General features: G+C 37.7%; 1 protein-coding gene across 2 annotated transcripts; it reads right to left on the minus strand.

Annotated features, from left to right (window-relative positions):
- Positions 1-12,583, minus strand: LOC121509061. Of its 2 annotated transcripts, none has more exons than XM_041786274.1 (6): positions 12,474-12,583; positions 3,578-3,627; positions 3,058-3,465; positions 2,795-2,932; positions 2,558-2,619; positions 1-305 (listed from the first exon to the last, which is right to left on the minus strand). In XM_041786274.1, exons 2-6 carry the CDS (start codon positions 3,612-3,614, stop codon positions 186-188), a joined length of 765 nt encoding a protein of 254 aa, XP_041642208.1. In that variant the 5' UTR covers positions 3,615-3,627; positions 12,474-12,583; the 3' UTR covers positions 1-185. The 2 variants fall into 2 exon arrangements, with proteins under 2 accessions (XP_041642208.1, XP_041642209.1); XM_041786275.1 differs by lacking the exon at positions 12,474-12,583 and adding an exon at positions 11,999-12,105.
- Positions 12,584-15,467: the final 2,884 nt, after the last annotated feature.

The following is a 15,467-nucleotide window of genomic DNA, read 5'->3' on the forward strand; positions in this document are numbered from 1 at the left end:
CATCTATAGTTTCACAGATGTATTTTACACGCAGACTTTGAGGAGAGATGACCTGAAACCCCCAAGACAGAGCTTACAGGTGGATGCTTGGATGGTGGCAAGGTTAAAAGCAAGAGAGCAGTACTGATGCAGACAGAACATCACACAACAGTCTTCATCTTTAACGGCTGTGAACATTTCATTCTTTACTTTCTGGATGTATTGATTGCAGAATATGTGGTGGAGTCTGAACTCTGGCTTCTCTTCTTCGTTGGTCTCTGTGATGTCTGCCGGATTTCCAGAGCAGCATAACACACACCTTCATCCTAAGAATTGGCAATCATAAGTTTATTATTTATCATCATAATAAACCTGTTCTGCAGTAAAATGAGACACTGAAATGCGCTCAAGTTCTATAATTGAAAAAGTAATGAATTTAAACTGTTCTATCCCGATGAAGGTGAACAAAACACACTGAAGAAATTTCTCATGGTGTCTGCAACAGTTGCTACAGAAAAGAACGCATAATGATAGGATAATAATAACAGGTAATAATAACATTTAGGCTACTGTGACTCAGTAATGGTCAATTAAATTGTGATGTTAAGCTAGGATAATGAAACCATAGGCCTAATAAAACATTCCTACTAGAGATGTAAAGGTATTGTTAATATCACAGTATCACGGTAACAGAAGCATCCCAATACCATCATGGAACTGTAACCTTTTCAAAATGATAGGTCAAAAAGTGTGAGTTTTTTTAGTTGAGCAGAACGAACAGGGTTGGGAACTACTGTTACCATTGGCACCCACATACCCATCATTCTTTGCACTCCACTCTGTGGCTTGATCTGATTAGCGCTGACATGGTGGATGCCATGAATGGTGGGGGAGAACCGAGTGACTAAGTGTTTAAGATTCTAGAGGCTTCACTGACTTTTAAATCTGATATGTGGAAGTTTTTTGGTGTCCCAGTGTCAAGAAATGAGAAAGGAGAAAAGGTGACAGGCAGAAAAAAAATAATAAATCAGACATTGCCAGACTGCAGTGACACACTTGGCAAATTATCACCCCAAAAAGATTTACAAAGAAAGAGCAGAATCCGAGCAGGCCAGAAGACTCTTAAAGAAGTGTTCACACAGTCCTACTTCTCCACATCAGCACCAGAGCTCAGCAGATCACAAAGCGTATTGGCAAATATATCACCAAAGACCTGCAGCTATTTTCAGTGGTGGACAATGTGGACAGTGTTTGGTGTGGGGCATTTACATTGGATAAGTGAAGTCTGTAATGTACCAAGTTTAGCTCATACTGTATTTCTGAGGGAAAACAAAGAGAAGCTGCATCACAGCAGCAATGAAAACTCGGGTTGATTTCAAACGGTAATGCAATGTGGTGAACATTGAGTGCTGCAGGTGATGTTGTCCTAATGAGTTCTTTACATACTCTTAACCAGAGTTTCTAATTGACAACATGTACAAAGGGTTTTTTTATAGATATATTTTTCAAACTATTTTTAGTTCTGTAGCAAAAAGTCCATGAGAAATAGACTTGGGAACAATTGCCCATAGCCCCTCCATTAGGCATCGTGGTTACATGAGTTACCTGTGCATATCTGCAGCTGATCGAACAGAGAAGATGAGAGAAAAAGTGGAGCACTCCTACCGTTAATGTATGAGAGAAACATGTCTCATGTTAAATATGAACATCTCCTATCATTTTCAAAAGTTTTAATGCAGATGATGCTCTGGATGTTATTCTGTTATATTAATTTGGGATCTTTACTCATGGACAACCCTCCTTTTAATAACCTGTATGGTTATTAAAAGTGTTTGTTTTGTCAAAACTCTGTTAATAAAGTCCTAAGCGGCCATTATGAATTTTTTCTAATCAGAAAGAAAAAGTGAATGGACTGTAAAAAAGCATAATTAGTGAACTAAAAAGAGAAGCCGATTGGCACAGGATTAGTTTTCCCCGCTGCCCTCTGTGTGCGCTAAAATGTAGTTGGTAATTTGTCCTGGAATTCTAAGTCCCCAAATGACAGACATGGTTGATTTGCACAGGATTAAAAACACAGATATTCTGTGCGATTATTACAAATTACCTGAGGCCCCTATGTAATTCTAATTCCATGTGAAAAGGGCTTAAGACATTTTTTTCAAATAGTAATTGTTGCTTAAATAAATGCTAACATCACTTTTTTCCAAGTCATCATTTGTTTTGTTGTTGTTGTTGTTATTTTTATACTGCAGTATTATTGTACTGTTTTAATACTGTTACATCACTAATTTCGATCCCTGTAAAACCAAAAATAACGTAGGAACTAGAAAAGCTCTCAGAGAGTGCAGACCTCTGCCATTAGCCCTATCTCTCAATAGTACAGAATCCTTGGTCCATGAAAATCTGTCCATAACTTTTTGAGTTATGTTACTAACAAACAAACAAACTAACTAACAAACCCTGCCGATCACATAACCTCCTTGGCGGAGGTAATTAAACAATTATTGTTTGCAATATATGACATTTTGATAAGAGAATTAAAAATGAAAAAGTATGACATTTGAGAAAACTTCATTACCTCATCCTCTCTTCTTTTCTCTTCCCTGTCTGGTCTTTTCCCATTCGTTTTAGGTTCCCCGGCTTAAGACATGGATAAAGCATCAGTACAACACAAAAACCACTATTATAACAATAAGCACTGGATAAATGTTGAGCACAAAAAGGGGGAACTGAACCAGAGGACTCTTGTCACCAAAGAATTGTGTCAAACTAAAGGAAAAAGGAGTGAGTAGGTAAGTATCAAATAGACAGGTACCTGTTTTTTTACAGAGGTGATAGACCAGAACAGACGATAAAAACGAGGAGAGAGCAGCGAGAGCTGGGCAGATGGAGAACAGCAACATCCAGCAAACACTGCAGTCCTGTGTGACAGGGCTGTATGGCTCAGTGGATTCTAGGCAAAAGAAAAAGTTATGACAAACTATTACTCTATACAAATTTGTTGCTCTGATGGCAGATAGGTAACATTTGCTGTATTCATGATGGTCAAAAGAGACAGAGACAGTTCAGAATACTTGCCACAATGGACCCTTGTTGTCATGTTGCTGTATCTGTAAACCGTTGTTGCTTTGATTTTTTCATCTTCTTGCACCTTTTTCTCTTTTGTTCCACAGTAGTAGAGACCTTCATCAGAATCAGTGATATTCTCAATCAGCAGGTCGTAGGATCCAGAGGACTGGTTCTTCACAAAGTGGAAGCGAGGGAGAGGACTGAGATAATCCCAGGCATCAATGCTTTGTGTCCGTTTATCAGGCACTAGTTCCAGGACAAGAGGAGGCTGGTTCTCATGAGAACAGTTCCTGTACCACATTATATATACTCCAGTTGGTATTTTGCAGTCACAATAAAGAGTGATGTTATCTCCTGGTTTGACTGTCACCTCCAATGTTGACCCAGAAATCCCACCATGATTCAAAGAAACAACTCCTGGAAAACAAACAGCCACAAAATAGACAAAAATGTCACTGTATTTCATAAATGCAAAAATAAAAAATAAAATCAGCTATTAAGGACATTACATGTTGGCAGGTAAACACACCTTGGAGAATGACCAGAAAAACACTCAGTCCGCCCATGTTTGATGATGATCTGATGTTGAAAGACAAAGTAACAGGTTATATAACCGGATGTCTTAACCCTCATAGAGTTTTCCATTAAAAGAAATGCAAGATATGATTGGCTAGATGAATGGAACATTTTCTCCTGTGGTTGGTTTCTATTGGTGTGCTGAAAAATGAAGTTAACACGGTTCAATTCATGTGTTGCTCAAATAATCGCAAATGCAAAAGAATATTCAAGTGCACATGGTAGAGAATGACGTCTCATGACAGACATCTCTCATGAATTTGCTATTTTGAAAGATAGAAGAGGACTGCAACAGTTTGTGTTCGAAACAGAAAAAAGTTAAAGAGGAGCTCTGCATATTAAGACAGGCTGACAACTATTAGACATCAGTACCCACAGTGCATTGCACAACAGTCAATATTCCTTATTTTGCAGGGCTTCCTTTAACACTGATGGCACTTTACATTATAACCTCCACCATCAACGTGTGAATGGGTGTGACCTGCAATGTTCAAAGTGCTTTGAGTCATACAACAAGTGCAATACAAGTTCAGGTACACTAGCCCTTCCATTTATTTTGTTGCTGATGCAAGGCACTTGGTCATTAGTGGATAATTTCTGTGTTTTTTTCTAACAATGTAAACTCCCCTCTAAAAGTATTGGAGCAGTGAGGCCAATTCCTTTATTTTTGCTGTAGACTGAAAATATTTGGGTTTGACATTGAAAGATGAATATGAGACACGAGATCAACATTTCAGCTTTTATTTCCAGGTATTTACATCTAGATCTAAAACACAACTTAGAAGATAAAATTATTTGTAATGGAACACCAAATTTTTAGGTGAACAAAGTATTGGAACAGATAGACTTAAAACAGATTAAAGTGAACAAGACTTAATTTTTAGTTTCAAATCATTTGCTTGCTATAACTGCATCAAGCCTGTGACCCACTGACATCACCAAACTTTTGCCTTCTTCTTTTGTGATGCTTTTCCAGACTTTCATCAATGCCTCTTTAAGTTGTTTGTTTTGTTTCAGTGTCCTCTTTAGCAGGTAAAAGGCATGCTCTGTAGCGTTTAGGTATGGAAATTGACTTGGCCAGTCTAAAACCTTCCTGATGACCTCCTTTGTGTCAGTATTGTCAAGAGAGATGCAAAATAGATTCAGAGATACAAATGTTAAAGACAAATATGAAGACCAAGACAATGGTGAAGAAGACAGAGAAACCAACACCCACTGACTGCCATACAGAGAATATGCTGACATTAACACAAGCCAAAACCAAAGACAAGACAAAACTAAGAACGGATGTAAAGATATCATTCTAAAGGATGAATTCATAGTAAGCTAGGATGGTGCATGGCTAGCATGGTTTAGTTTCTGGTGCACATCACAAACTCACTTTCCAGTCCTTGTCCCCTTAGAGACTTCTTAGAAACCATGATGAAATTAAGACCTCCATGTTATATTGTAAACCATGACTAAAAAAGCTAACCATTCTAGAAAACTCTAAGTGGTTAACATGATAACAAGAACATTTACTGTAAATAGGACCTCAAAGGTGTCAATTGTGATTTAATCAGAATTCTACATCTCTCTGCTAATGTGTCACTCACTGATTTGTTTCCCTGATAAGAAGTCAACACTGTGTGTTTGTGTACCAGCGCCTTTATCTCCTTTAATCTGCAGTCTGCGTCTTTGGTCTGCGACACGCGATCGGTAGTGAGGGTCTGTTTGTCAGTGTGGGTTTCCCCTTCAAGCTCACTGATCGCATAGACTACAGGATGGTGTGAACTTTGATGCTGACATCTTTGAATATATGTGCTGGAGCGGTCTGTGAATGATATACTAAAGAAAAACTTTAACTTTTTTTCAGATTATTTAAAGTATGTTACAAACAGCTTAAATGAAACTAGTACAGGATTTAAAACAAGTATTAGGTTATCAAAAATACAAAGTTTGGAAAAATTGAAATAACTAGGCCTGTTTTTGGATTTCATAATATAAAAAGCATATAATGCTTTTAATTAGTCCAGTATCCATAGACAGATGTTGTGTTGGAGTTTTAGGTCAGACATCTTGTGAAACAGTCTGCTGGGAAGGATAGTGTTAAAGGCAGAACTGTAGTCCACAAACAACAACCTTGCGTACAATCCCAGCTTTTCCAGATGGTCTAGGACAGAGTGGAGGGCAGTGGAGATGCCCTCATCTGTTGATTTATTTGATGTATGCATATTGGTGGAGGTCCAGAGTAGTTAGAAGAGCAGACTTGATATGTTTAAGCACTAGCCTCTCCAGGAACTTCATGATTATAGGTGTTAAAGCCACTGGCCTGTAGTCATTCAGGCTTGTTATTACAGTCTGTTTGGGTAGTGGAACAATTGTGGATGTTTTAAGGCAGGTGGGCACGGAGCACTGGGACAGAGATTTGTTGAATTTGTCTGTGAAGACCTCAGCCAGCTCTTCAGCACAGTCTCTGTGGCAGCGGACCGAGCGGGTCTCTTCAGACAACATCCAGGCCCGCTGCCTTCCTAATGTTGATATGACTGAGTGTGTGTTGTACCTCAGCAGTCTGCAGAATGAGTCCCTTGTTATTGAACGGCTCCAGCATGAGCCATCTTTATGGTGTTCCTCTCAGACTGAAGAAGTGGTTGAGCTCCTCATCCAATGCAGCGCTGTTGTTGGTGGGTGGAATGATGCTATTGTTTTGGTTTGTGATGTGCCGAATCCCTTGACACACATGTCTTGTGTCTAAGTTGTTAGAGTGGCCCTCGATCCTTAGGCTGCCTTGGGGTCTCTGATGTCCCTCTTCAGATCTGACCTGCTAACACTATACTTTTGTGTGTTACCAGGCTTTTGAGCAAGAATCGTACCTCTTTGGTCATCCATAGCAGGTTGTTGGGAAAGAGCCAGATTTGTTAATTGGTGGTGACAGTGTCCATGCAACTTTTTATGTAAAACAGCATAATGTAAGTATAAGTGTTGGTGCCATCATCTTTGAAAATGGACCAGTAAGTGCTGTCAAAACAATCCTGGAGCTGTTTTGATGCTCCCTCTGGCCACATTCTAGTCACTCTGGTAACTGGTTTTACTGATTTGATAAGTTGTCTATAAGCGGGGTATAAAAACAGAGAGATATTATCTGACTGGCCCAGATGCGGGAGAGTTACTGCATTAAAACCATGCTTGACGTTGCTGTAGACATGATTGAGGGTGTTTCCTCCACTTGTGGGACACTGGACATGCTGATAAAGTTTAGGAAGCACAGTCTTCAGGTTTGCTTGATTAAAGTCACCAGAAATGACAAACTCCACATTTGGATGGGCACTCTGTTGCTTGCTAATGGCAGCAAGCCGCTCAAGGCTGTAGCAGAATTAGTTTGAGGGGGTATAAAGTTCCTTCACTGACACAAACACTAGTGTGACTGCTGTAGAATCAAAGTCCAACAAGTCCACCCACCTCTGATCACACTTCCTTGGGAAATCTGTTGAATCATTTCAAGCTATATTTCATCAACCATCAAAGAAGGAGATTCCTTTATTTTATTCCAAGGATGTGTCCTTTGTGCTTGCAGTTCCAAAGTTAAAGCACACCAGTGGAGGCCTCTGCTGTGGCATCTCTTGCTTCCCATGTGTGCCTTTCAGACATATCAGACAAGCTTAATGACGTCCCACTAAGGGGGAAAGGGACACCTATCTCCTAATAGAACTCTTCAGCATCAGCTCAACAGCTGCTTAAAACCATACAATGCTTGTTAACACACCCTCTATATCCAGTAAACGTTTACTCTGATTTAGTCTCCATCCAGCCACTACAAAGGTCTAACTGAAAAAATGCTGCAGGGATTTCCCCTGTGGCAGGTTCTCCCATCTCTGCTGCTCTGTTAGTAAAACCACTGAGACCAAACAGAATCAGGGCAGTCTTAACATCTTTGATCTCACAGTGGTACAGCTTCCTGGGGTCCTTTGAGCATTATGAAGTTCAGTTTTTTTTTAATAGTCCTCCATGATTTCAACACTTCCTACAGAAGCTGCTGCAAGCTTCTTCTACTTATGCTTTACTTCTATGTGCCAGTGCCAGTTGAAACAGTGTGCCTTTGGCTGAATTTGAGTCTAAGAGGATTGTTAATTAAATGTATTCATGTATTCACAAAACTTTAGGCATATTATATACAGTATTTACCTAGATATTGGAACATTTAGGGGAGAATAATAGGGACAATCAAAACAAAACTAGAAAAAAATTTCATTACATTCCTTTAAATTTTGTCTGAATGATGAACACACATAGGCAGAAATGATTCAACAACAAAGGCAGCTTTCAACAAATATACCTTAAAGGCTTCCTACAGCTATTTCTGGCCAAACAAAGCTTCTTGCTTCTGATCACTTGTGATTAGAGCCTGATCAGCTAGGTACAGGAGTAAACACAGGTCAGTGCGTTAATGTTTTTTTTAATCCATGTTAGATGTGTTTCCAGCTAGTGAAAAAGCCTTATGGCCAAATCAGCTTTTGGACTCAAGCAGGGCTTGCATCGTCGTTTGGGCGGCAGAAGAAGAGCTGTGTGCCTTTCATTGGATACCAGTGGGCCTTCTGCAGCACTCTAGCCTTGATGACATCAAAGGATGGAAGAAAACTCTTTGTACTCAACCAACCAATTGCTGGCTGTGCCAAACTTTCAGGTGAAGCTGGAAGCACAAAGCACACAGTGGAAGGAGTTTGCTGCTGTGGAAAGGCGATGGAAAGATGATTGAAGACTCAGAAGAGGGGTTTGTGAGAACTTCTCTGCCTTCTGCAGTTTCTCCACAGGTCTCCTCCTATCAGGGAGGGGAATGTGTCCTTTTCACAACTCCGTGTGAAGTGCTGTAAGGGCTACTGGGAAGATGAGTTCCTCAGGCACTTTGTTTGAAATTTCACTCAAAACAACAAAAACAGGCTCCTGCAATGCTTGACCAACATGATTATATTAACATTTAAAATTGATATCTGTAAAACAGAGCTGACAACAAAATAGCTGAGATGCTAACCAGAAATCTGTTGCAGTCTAACACACATTTGATATATGGGCCATTCTACCAAATTGGTTCAAATTGCTGTCCCACAATGAAAATCATATTTTAAAAAACAATGAAGTGTTCAGACCTTGCATACATACTAAAATCATGTTATGATCTATTTTATCACAAGACATTAATTGAGATACCATTAAATTGAATCTATAAAAAAATTCTCTTTTGTATGTCACTTTTTATTGGGAGGTGGCTGTCCCAACCTCTAACTCCTAAATTTCAAATCATGAAAATAACATTTAAATGATTTATGAAAGTTTCCTAAATATTTTATTTTAATAGATCTTTTTGATTTCTTTTGAAGGGAAATTTTTTGATTGATTTTGTAGATTTTTTTTTAAATTAAAATTTGTTATGTAAAAAATCCTGTCCCAAGTTTTCATGTCACTACCGAAACACAAAGAGTTTCAGCCTGTAGGCAGGGCTTTTAGCCACACCCCCAGAAATTTCACCAAGAAGAGACATTACCTTCCTGTTCATCCATGGTCACATGGTGAGTAGTTAATTTACAACATTTTTAAGTACATGCCTTTCAAAGTCTAAAAATCGGTGTGTTGTTTTAAGAACTGTCACTACCAAACACATAATTTCTGCAATTAAATAAGCACTTTTGATTTTAATGCTTAATGTTGTGTTTTCTATCTCTGTACACATGTTCAAAACTGTGTTTGGTAGCCACATTGTGCCAAGCATTGTTGAGTTATGCTAAAAACTAGCATAAAATATCACTACCGAAACAGTCACTACCAAAACATATGAAAAGGTTTTGGTTGTGACATGATGGTTTCAGTAGTGACAATATGATGTTCATATTATATAGATTAAAGTAAGTCTTACATAATATAATACATAGATACAAATGTCATAAATACATAATTCTGATTTAAATTTTATTTTATTTTATATTTAGGGAGAGATAAAACACCAAAATGGCAAAAAGTCGAGCAGAGAGACTGAGAGAGTATAGGCAAAGAGTTAAGAATGACTCAGTGAAATACCAAGTATATTTAGTAAAGGAAAGAGAACAAAATAAGAGACGAAAGGAAGAAATTTCCTTTCCTTTCTTTTTTATGCTTGTTAAGCAGAGAGTCTGCCTTGAAAGACTAAAGTTTAACTTCCAAAACTTTATTTTTGTTATATTTTTGTTACAAAATAATAATAATAATTTTGCATATCATTGTTTACAAATTAGGAACTCATCGTTTTGAAAAAATAAGCTTTTCTTTCCTTTTTTATGCTTTTAAAGCATATACTAGTGCATCTCAAAAAATTAGAATATCATGAAAAAGTTCAGTATTTTTGTCCCTTTCTGACATGATTTCATTTTCCACTTGGCACCTGCCCACACTACCAGTGGTACCAAAAGCTGGTCCAGTGACCATGGTGTTACTGTGCTTGATTGGCCAGCAAACTCACCTGACCTGAACCCCATAGAGAATCTATGAGGAATTGTCAAGAGGAAGATGAGAGACACCAGACCGAACAATGAAGATGACCTGAAGGCCGCTATCAAAGCAACCTGGGCTTCCATTACACCTGATCAGTGCCACAGGCTGATCGCCTCCATGCCACACCGCATTGATGCAAGAATTCATGCAGAAGGAGGCCCAACCAAGTATTGAAGGCATAGAAATCAACATACTTTTCAGAAGCCTGACATTTCTGTATAAAACATCCTTTTTTTAATATTCTTATGTAATATTCTAATTTTTTGAGACACTGAATTTTGGGTTTTCTTATCTGTAAGCCATAATCATCAACATTTCAAGAAATAAAGGCTTGAAATACTTCACTCTGTGTGTAATGAGTCTATATAATATATGGGTTTCACTTTCAGAAACAAGTGACAAAAAATATTGAACTTTTTCATGATATTCTAATTTTTTGAGATGCACTAGTAGTCTGCCCTGAGAGACTACTGTTTAAGTTGCAAAACTTTATTTTAATGATTGCACCTTACTGTTTATACTTAAAAATGTCATGCAGCGATGCCCTGCAGTGTGGAAAGCATGGTTTTGTTAAATGGTTGTCACACAAAAAAATTATTTCATTGATAATTAGACATTATTGTTTGTCATTCCAATAAAAATTTCATATGGAGGATAAACCATTGTTATTTAATGATGAATTAATATGTTTCATTGGTTATAACACATGTCAAAAGTTAAAATATAGCAAAAAGAGTTAAGTGATTACAATGCCACTCTCAAACAAAGTACGACTGTAACTACAGCAACAGTATGGTCACTACCAAAACAGTGCAGTCACTACCGAAAAAAAAACAGCTTTTTTAACAAAAATAAAATGTATTGAATCATCAACCCACATTTTGTGATAATGATTGGTTAAGTGTATGTGTACTTTAAGCAATGATGAATTATGGAGTCAATATGATCAACTTTATACATTTTACAAGGAAAGATAGTGTTTAAATTTTGGTACATTTAGAAAAAATAAATATTAAATTCTGTTAAAAAATTATTTAAATTGATTTTGATGCAGAAACCATATATACTAATTTTTAAAAATACTCTGTACAGTAGGGAACAGAAAAAATATGAACAGGTTAATATAATTATTTTATTCCAATGTAATTTTGTGTTTCAGTAGTGACAAATTTTAGGAAAGGAAAGATATTTTGGAAAAGTTAGAAAATACAATGTGAAAGTTGACTGTTCAATTACTATATATGTGACCCTTAGATCTGATAAAAGTTTTTCCCAAATAACATACAAATTTCACAAAAATTCCAACTCTGAATTTGAAAAACTTCGGTAGAATGGCCCATATAAAGAAAATCATTTTCACTTAGAAAGTATGTAGCAAAAGGAAAGGGTGGCTTTCTCTTTAATATTTTTGTCTTTGTGTTAGTAGTTGGGATGTCTGGTGTAGATTAATTGTTAGCCTGAAAGTCCTCCTACAGAACTTGCAATGCTTTACTAGCAATACAAAATAGCATACATTGTTGTTATTTAGCCTGGCTGTCATAGTTTTGAAAGTTAACTAAAACATGCTGGCATAATAATTGAGCTCAATCAACATTTTGACCTGTCAACACATAAAAAGTCAGGGCCATTATTAATCTATTAGATATTCATCAATATTTACATCTCCATTATATATTGCAGTGCCAGTAAGTCATTGAGTACAATGGTAATGTTGTAGTAAAAGACATATTATAGCCATAAATGATGTAGGCCATGGTCATCATTTAAACAAATGCCATATGAGTCAGAGCTGATGCTTAAGTCTGAAAGGGCAAAATATTCATGAAGAGAAATGTCAATGTAAGTTGTTAGACTAGCAGAAATTGTCCCTGTTACTCACCCAGTTGGGTCTGAAGCTTCTGAGCATAAAACAACTGAGTAAGTGATCTGTATTTCCAAGAGATGACACAGAAGAGCAGACAGTAGCAGCAAACACACAAGCACAGTCTTGAGGTATTTTCATGAAAATGAAACTAACTGAAGTAAAGGTATTTACTTAGCACACAAAATACTAGAAAAAAGAAAAGGGTTCATGGATAAAACAGTAAAAAAAAAGAGGTCATAACAGTTTTCCCAACAGATTGTAGAAAATGTGTTTATGTATGGCACCAAAAAATCTGGGTTAAATTGGTTCATCCAGATATATGGTTTGTTCTTACAATAATAATCTCTGTTTTAAATTTAGAGAATTCCTTGAGAGAGCCATAGTGTGAGTTTAAATCCAGGAAATGGGTGTATGAAACCATACTTCACATCCTACGTGCAACAAAAGCTGACCTCATTTGATCTGACAAAGATAGGATGTGGTCACTTACATGATGTAGATTCAGAAACAAACTGCATGCCTAGCAGAGCTGGCTGCAGAGCTGCTCAATGTCCAACAGTGGTTTTACTTGACTGTTTTCACCACATTTCAGCATCATCTTGCCAAACAGTTGACCACTGTAGTCAAAAAGTGGGTTGTAATGTCACATCTGTGAACAGCTTGTCCTACTGAGACCGCTGCTCTGCAGCAGAGTGTGAACCGTCACAGGGTCTGTTCGTCACTGTGGGTTTCCTGTAAGCTTAAGTGATAATTCTTGAAATTGGGTGGCGGGGTGTACAGGCAGGTTGCTAACCTGAGATTAAAAACAGGAAATTGTATGATAACAGACTGCTTTTTTAAAAACACAATCATCATTGCCACTATGTTTCCGATCATTGTCAGTCAAAACTGGAATGGAAGGTTAAAATGCAATCAGAAACATCAAATGGGGTCTCTGTGGTGGTAAATACATTCATTTTAATCCGTTTTTTTTTTCTTTTTTTTTTTTTTGAGTTTTTACAAACCTTTCATTAAGGACTCCAAAACCCTCTTCCTGTTTACAACCCTTAAAGCAGAAATCTTCCTGACTTGTGTGGTCACTTATGTCCCTCATAGCAGGAAGATTTCCTGCAGTTTGATTGTCTGGCAATGGAGGTGTGGGGAGTGGAAAAACAAAAGGGGGCTTGCAAGGAAAACTCAGTGAAAACTACTTCTGTTTGTATTAACACCTGAAACTCCACCATGAAAAGTCAGAAAATCTTCAGGGGTTTTCCTGAAAGTTGTATTAGTGCTTAATTGTTTAACTTAAAGAAACCAATCACAGGTATGTGTTGACTCTTGCTGCCAATCAGTCATGTTTAAGTTGTGGGAGCCAATGGTAGGGCAGGTAGCATTGCCATAGCCATTACCTGGTTAGATTACTCAAACTGAGCTTGTATCTATTGACAGGGGTTAGTAAAAGAGGAGAATGGGCTTCAAATCAAGCTGGTTTAAAATGTATGAGTTTACCTTGTTAGCCAAAAGAAGAAAACATTAAGATTCCTGGTTGAAGTGTCAGACAGCTGCTATCTAGCTAGGGAAATGTATTGTTATGTGTTAAGTTACATTAATCAGCCTTAAGATGGAATATGGTGTTTTACTCAAACAGTTCCAGAAACATTATTTTGTCACAGCTGAATATTTTGTAAACCCACATATACTTTTGTTGTTACGTCTTTGACTCGGTTTTCAGTTTTTGTTCTCAAGGTTTATTTTTTGGATTTGTTTGTATTGTGCAGTTGTACAGCATAGTGCTGTACATATAGCTTTATACATTTCAGGTCACTAGGATAACTGATCTTTCATGTCATTCAGCACATTCATATGGAAATTTCAAATAATGGATTTTTTATATTAAATTTTATACTTGAACGTTATACTTTTCCTGTAGTTAATGCCCTCTACAGTTTACCTTGGTGTTAAGATTTGAATTTTCATTTTTTAGCACCTCATGCATTTAATTGAGTAAAGCGTGATCTCAAGCAGGCCATAGAGTCAAGTATAGCCATGTCACTGAGATCAGCTGATCCTAAGCAAACCCTCTTCTGCTGACTGCCAGCTAGGCTTCCAACTGACTTCATGCACTCAAGCCACCTTATTTAAGTGGCTCTAGCCTTCCTACTCTTTTCTGCTCTCTCTGCATGCTGCTGTTGCAACCCTCCTCCACCCCAGCTCCTCCATTATGCTGCATCCAACTTAATCAGTGTAGTTCTGTTGTGAGACAAGGCTCTGTACTTATGGAGAAGTTGATCACATTTGTCTGCTGCTGGGCCATCTTCTCTCTGACGTGTATGACCCTGGAGGGGAGTTGAAAGCAAAATGTTTGCGCCCAGGCAAATCGCATATTCCGGTGTCTTTATGAGATTTTTAAATCCTGGCTTTTCAACAACACTGGGGTTGTGTCTTTAGCAACATGATGTGTTACTGCCGTCATTATCTCTGAATCATCTTGTGGCATATGTTAACGGTAACCGCGTTTAGTTCGACCTCTTCCTTTTTAAAGCTGAACAACTGTCAGATGACAGATCCAGCGCTGTTTCGCGTTGTCTGTCTCTAAATGCAGCTAACTCACCACTAACTTGCCTTGCTGCTCTGTTTACCTCCTTCTCAGGGACAATGGGAGAAGCGAAACTCTCGTGAGAAATGCATGCTGACGGCTCAAAACTTCCACATAATTTATACTCGATGTTTGTGATATAGTCATTTTATGCATGGCAAAAGCCGAGATACATCAAGTATACTTGATATATCGCCCAGCCCTAGTTAACACTGTTTGGAGTTGTAAATTTACAAGAATATGATGGTAGATTTAACTATTTCATTCATTACTTTTATTCAGCATGCTGACGTCAGAGACCCACCAGCCAACCAACCAATGTGAACTATCAAGACACGCAACCCACATAGCTGATAACAAGGTTTGAAAGACATCTCAGAGGGTGTCTGGAGAAACATTCTGTCTGTCTCATATGGGCTAGTCATAACAGCAAATAATATAATGTAGTGGCATTCACATCTCTGAAGAGTGAACATGACACTGCAATTTGAACTATCAGTGGAGCCAGCTGGTAAAAAACAAACCCATACTGAAGCTTTTCAAGACAGTGTTAATTTCGTCAACTAAAACTATATCTAAAAACATCTGTCGACAGCCTTATTTTTCATGACAAAAACTAGAGTAAGACTAACAAAAATAGATCTGTGATGACTAAAACTGACAAAAACCAAGTCTAGTGTTTGTCAAGATGACTAAAACTAGGCTAAACTGTAATGAAGGTTTCATCTGACATTCCAAATCTGTGATATTTAACCACTCTGGGTGAATATCTCAAAAAACAATGCATCTGTATCTCTTCTGCCTCCAAGCTGAAGAAACGAGGAACCTCAGGTTTCGCAGGGTGCATAGAACACTCTACCATGATTTGGTACCAGATTCAGGCAAGAAAATAAATGATTGGACTAAAAG

Source organism: Cheilinus undulatus, linkage group 4, assembly GCF_018320785.1.
Source record: "Cheilinus undulatus linkage group 4, ASM1832078v1, whole genome shotgun sequence".
Taxonomy (NCBI): Eukaryota; Metazoa; Chordata; class Actinopteri; order Labriformes; family Labridae; genus Cheilinus; species Cheilinus undulatus.

What these genes read in the sequence shown, in the direction of transcription:
- LOC121509061 (XM_041786274.1), bottom strand. Translation starts at nt 3,614, where the DNA reads ATGGGCGGACTGAGTGTTTTTCTGGTCATTCTCCAAG. An exon ending in TTTTCTGGTCATTCTCCAAG is followed by an intron (nt 3,466 to 3,577) that starts GTGTGTTTACCT and finishes TTTGTTTTCCAG; the next exon opens with GAGTTGTTTCTTTGAATCAT. An exon ending in GACAACAAGGGTCCATTGTG is followed by an intron (nt 2,933 to 3,057) that starts GCAAGTATTCTG and finishes TCTTTTGCCTAG; the next exon opens with AATCCACTGAGCCATACAGC.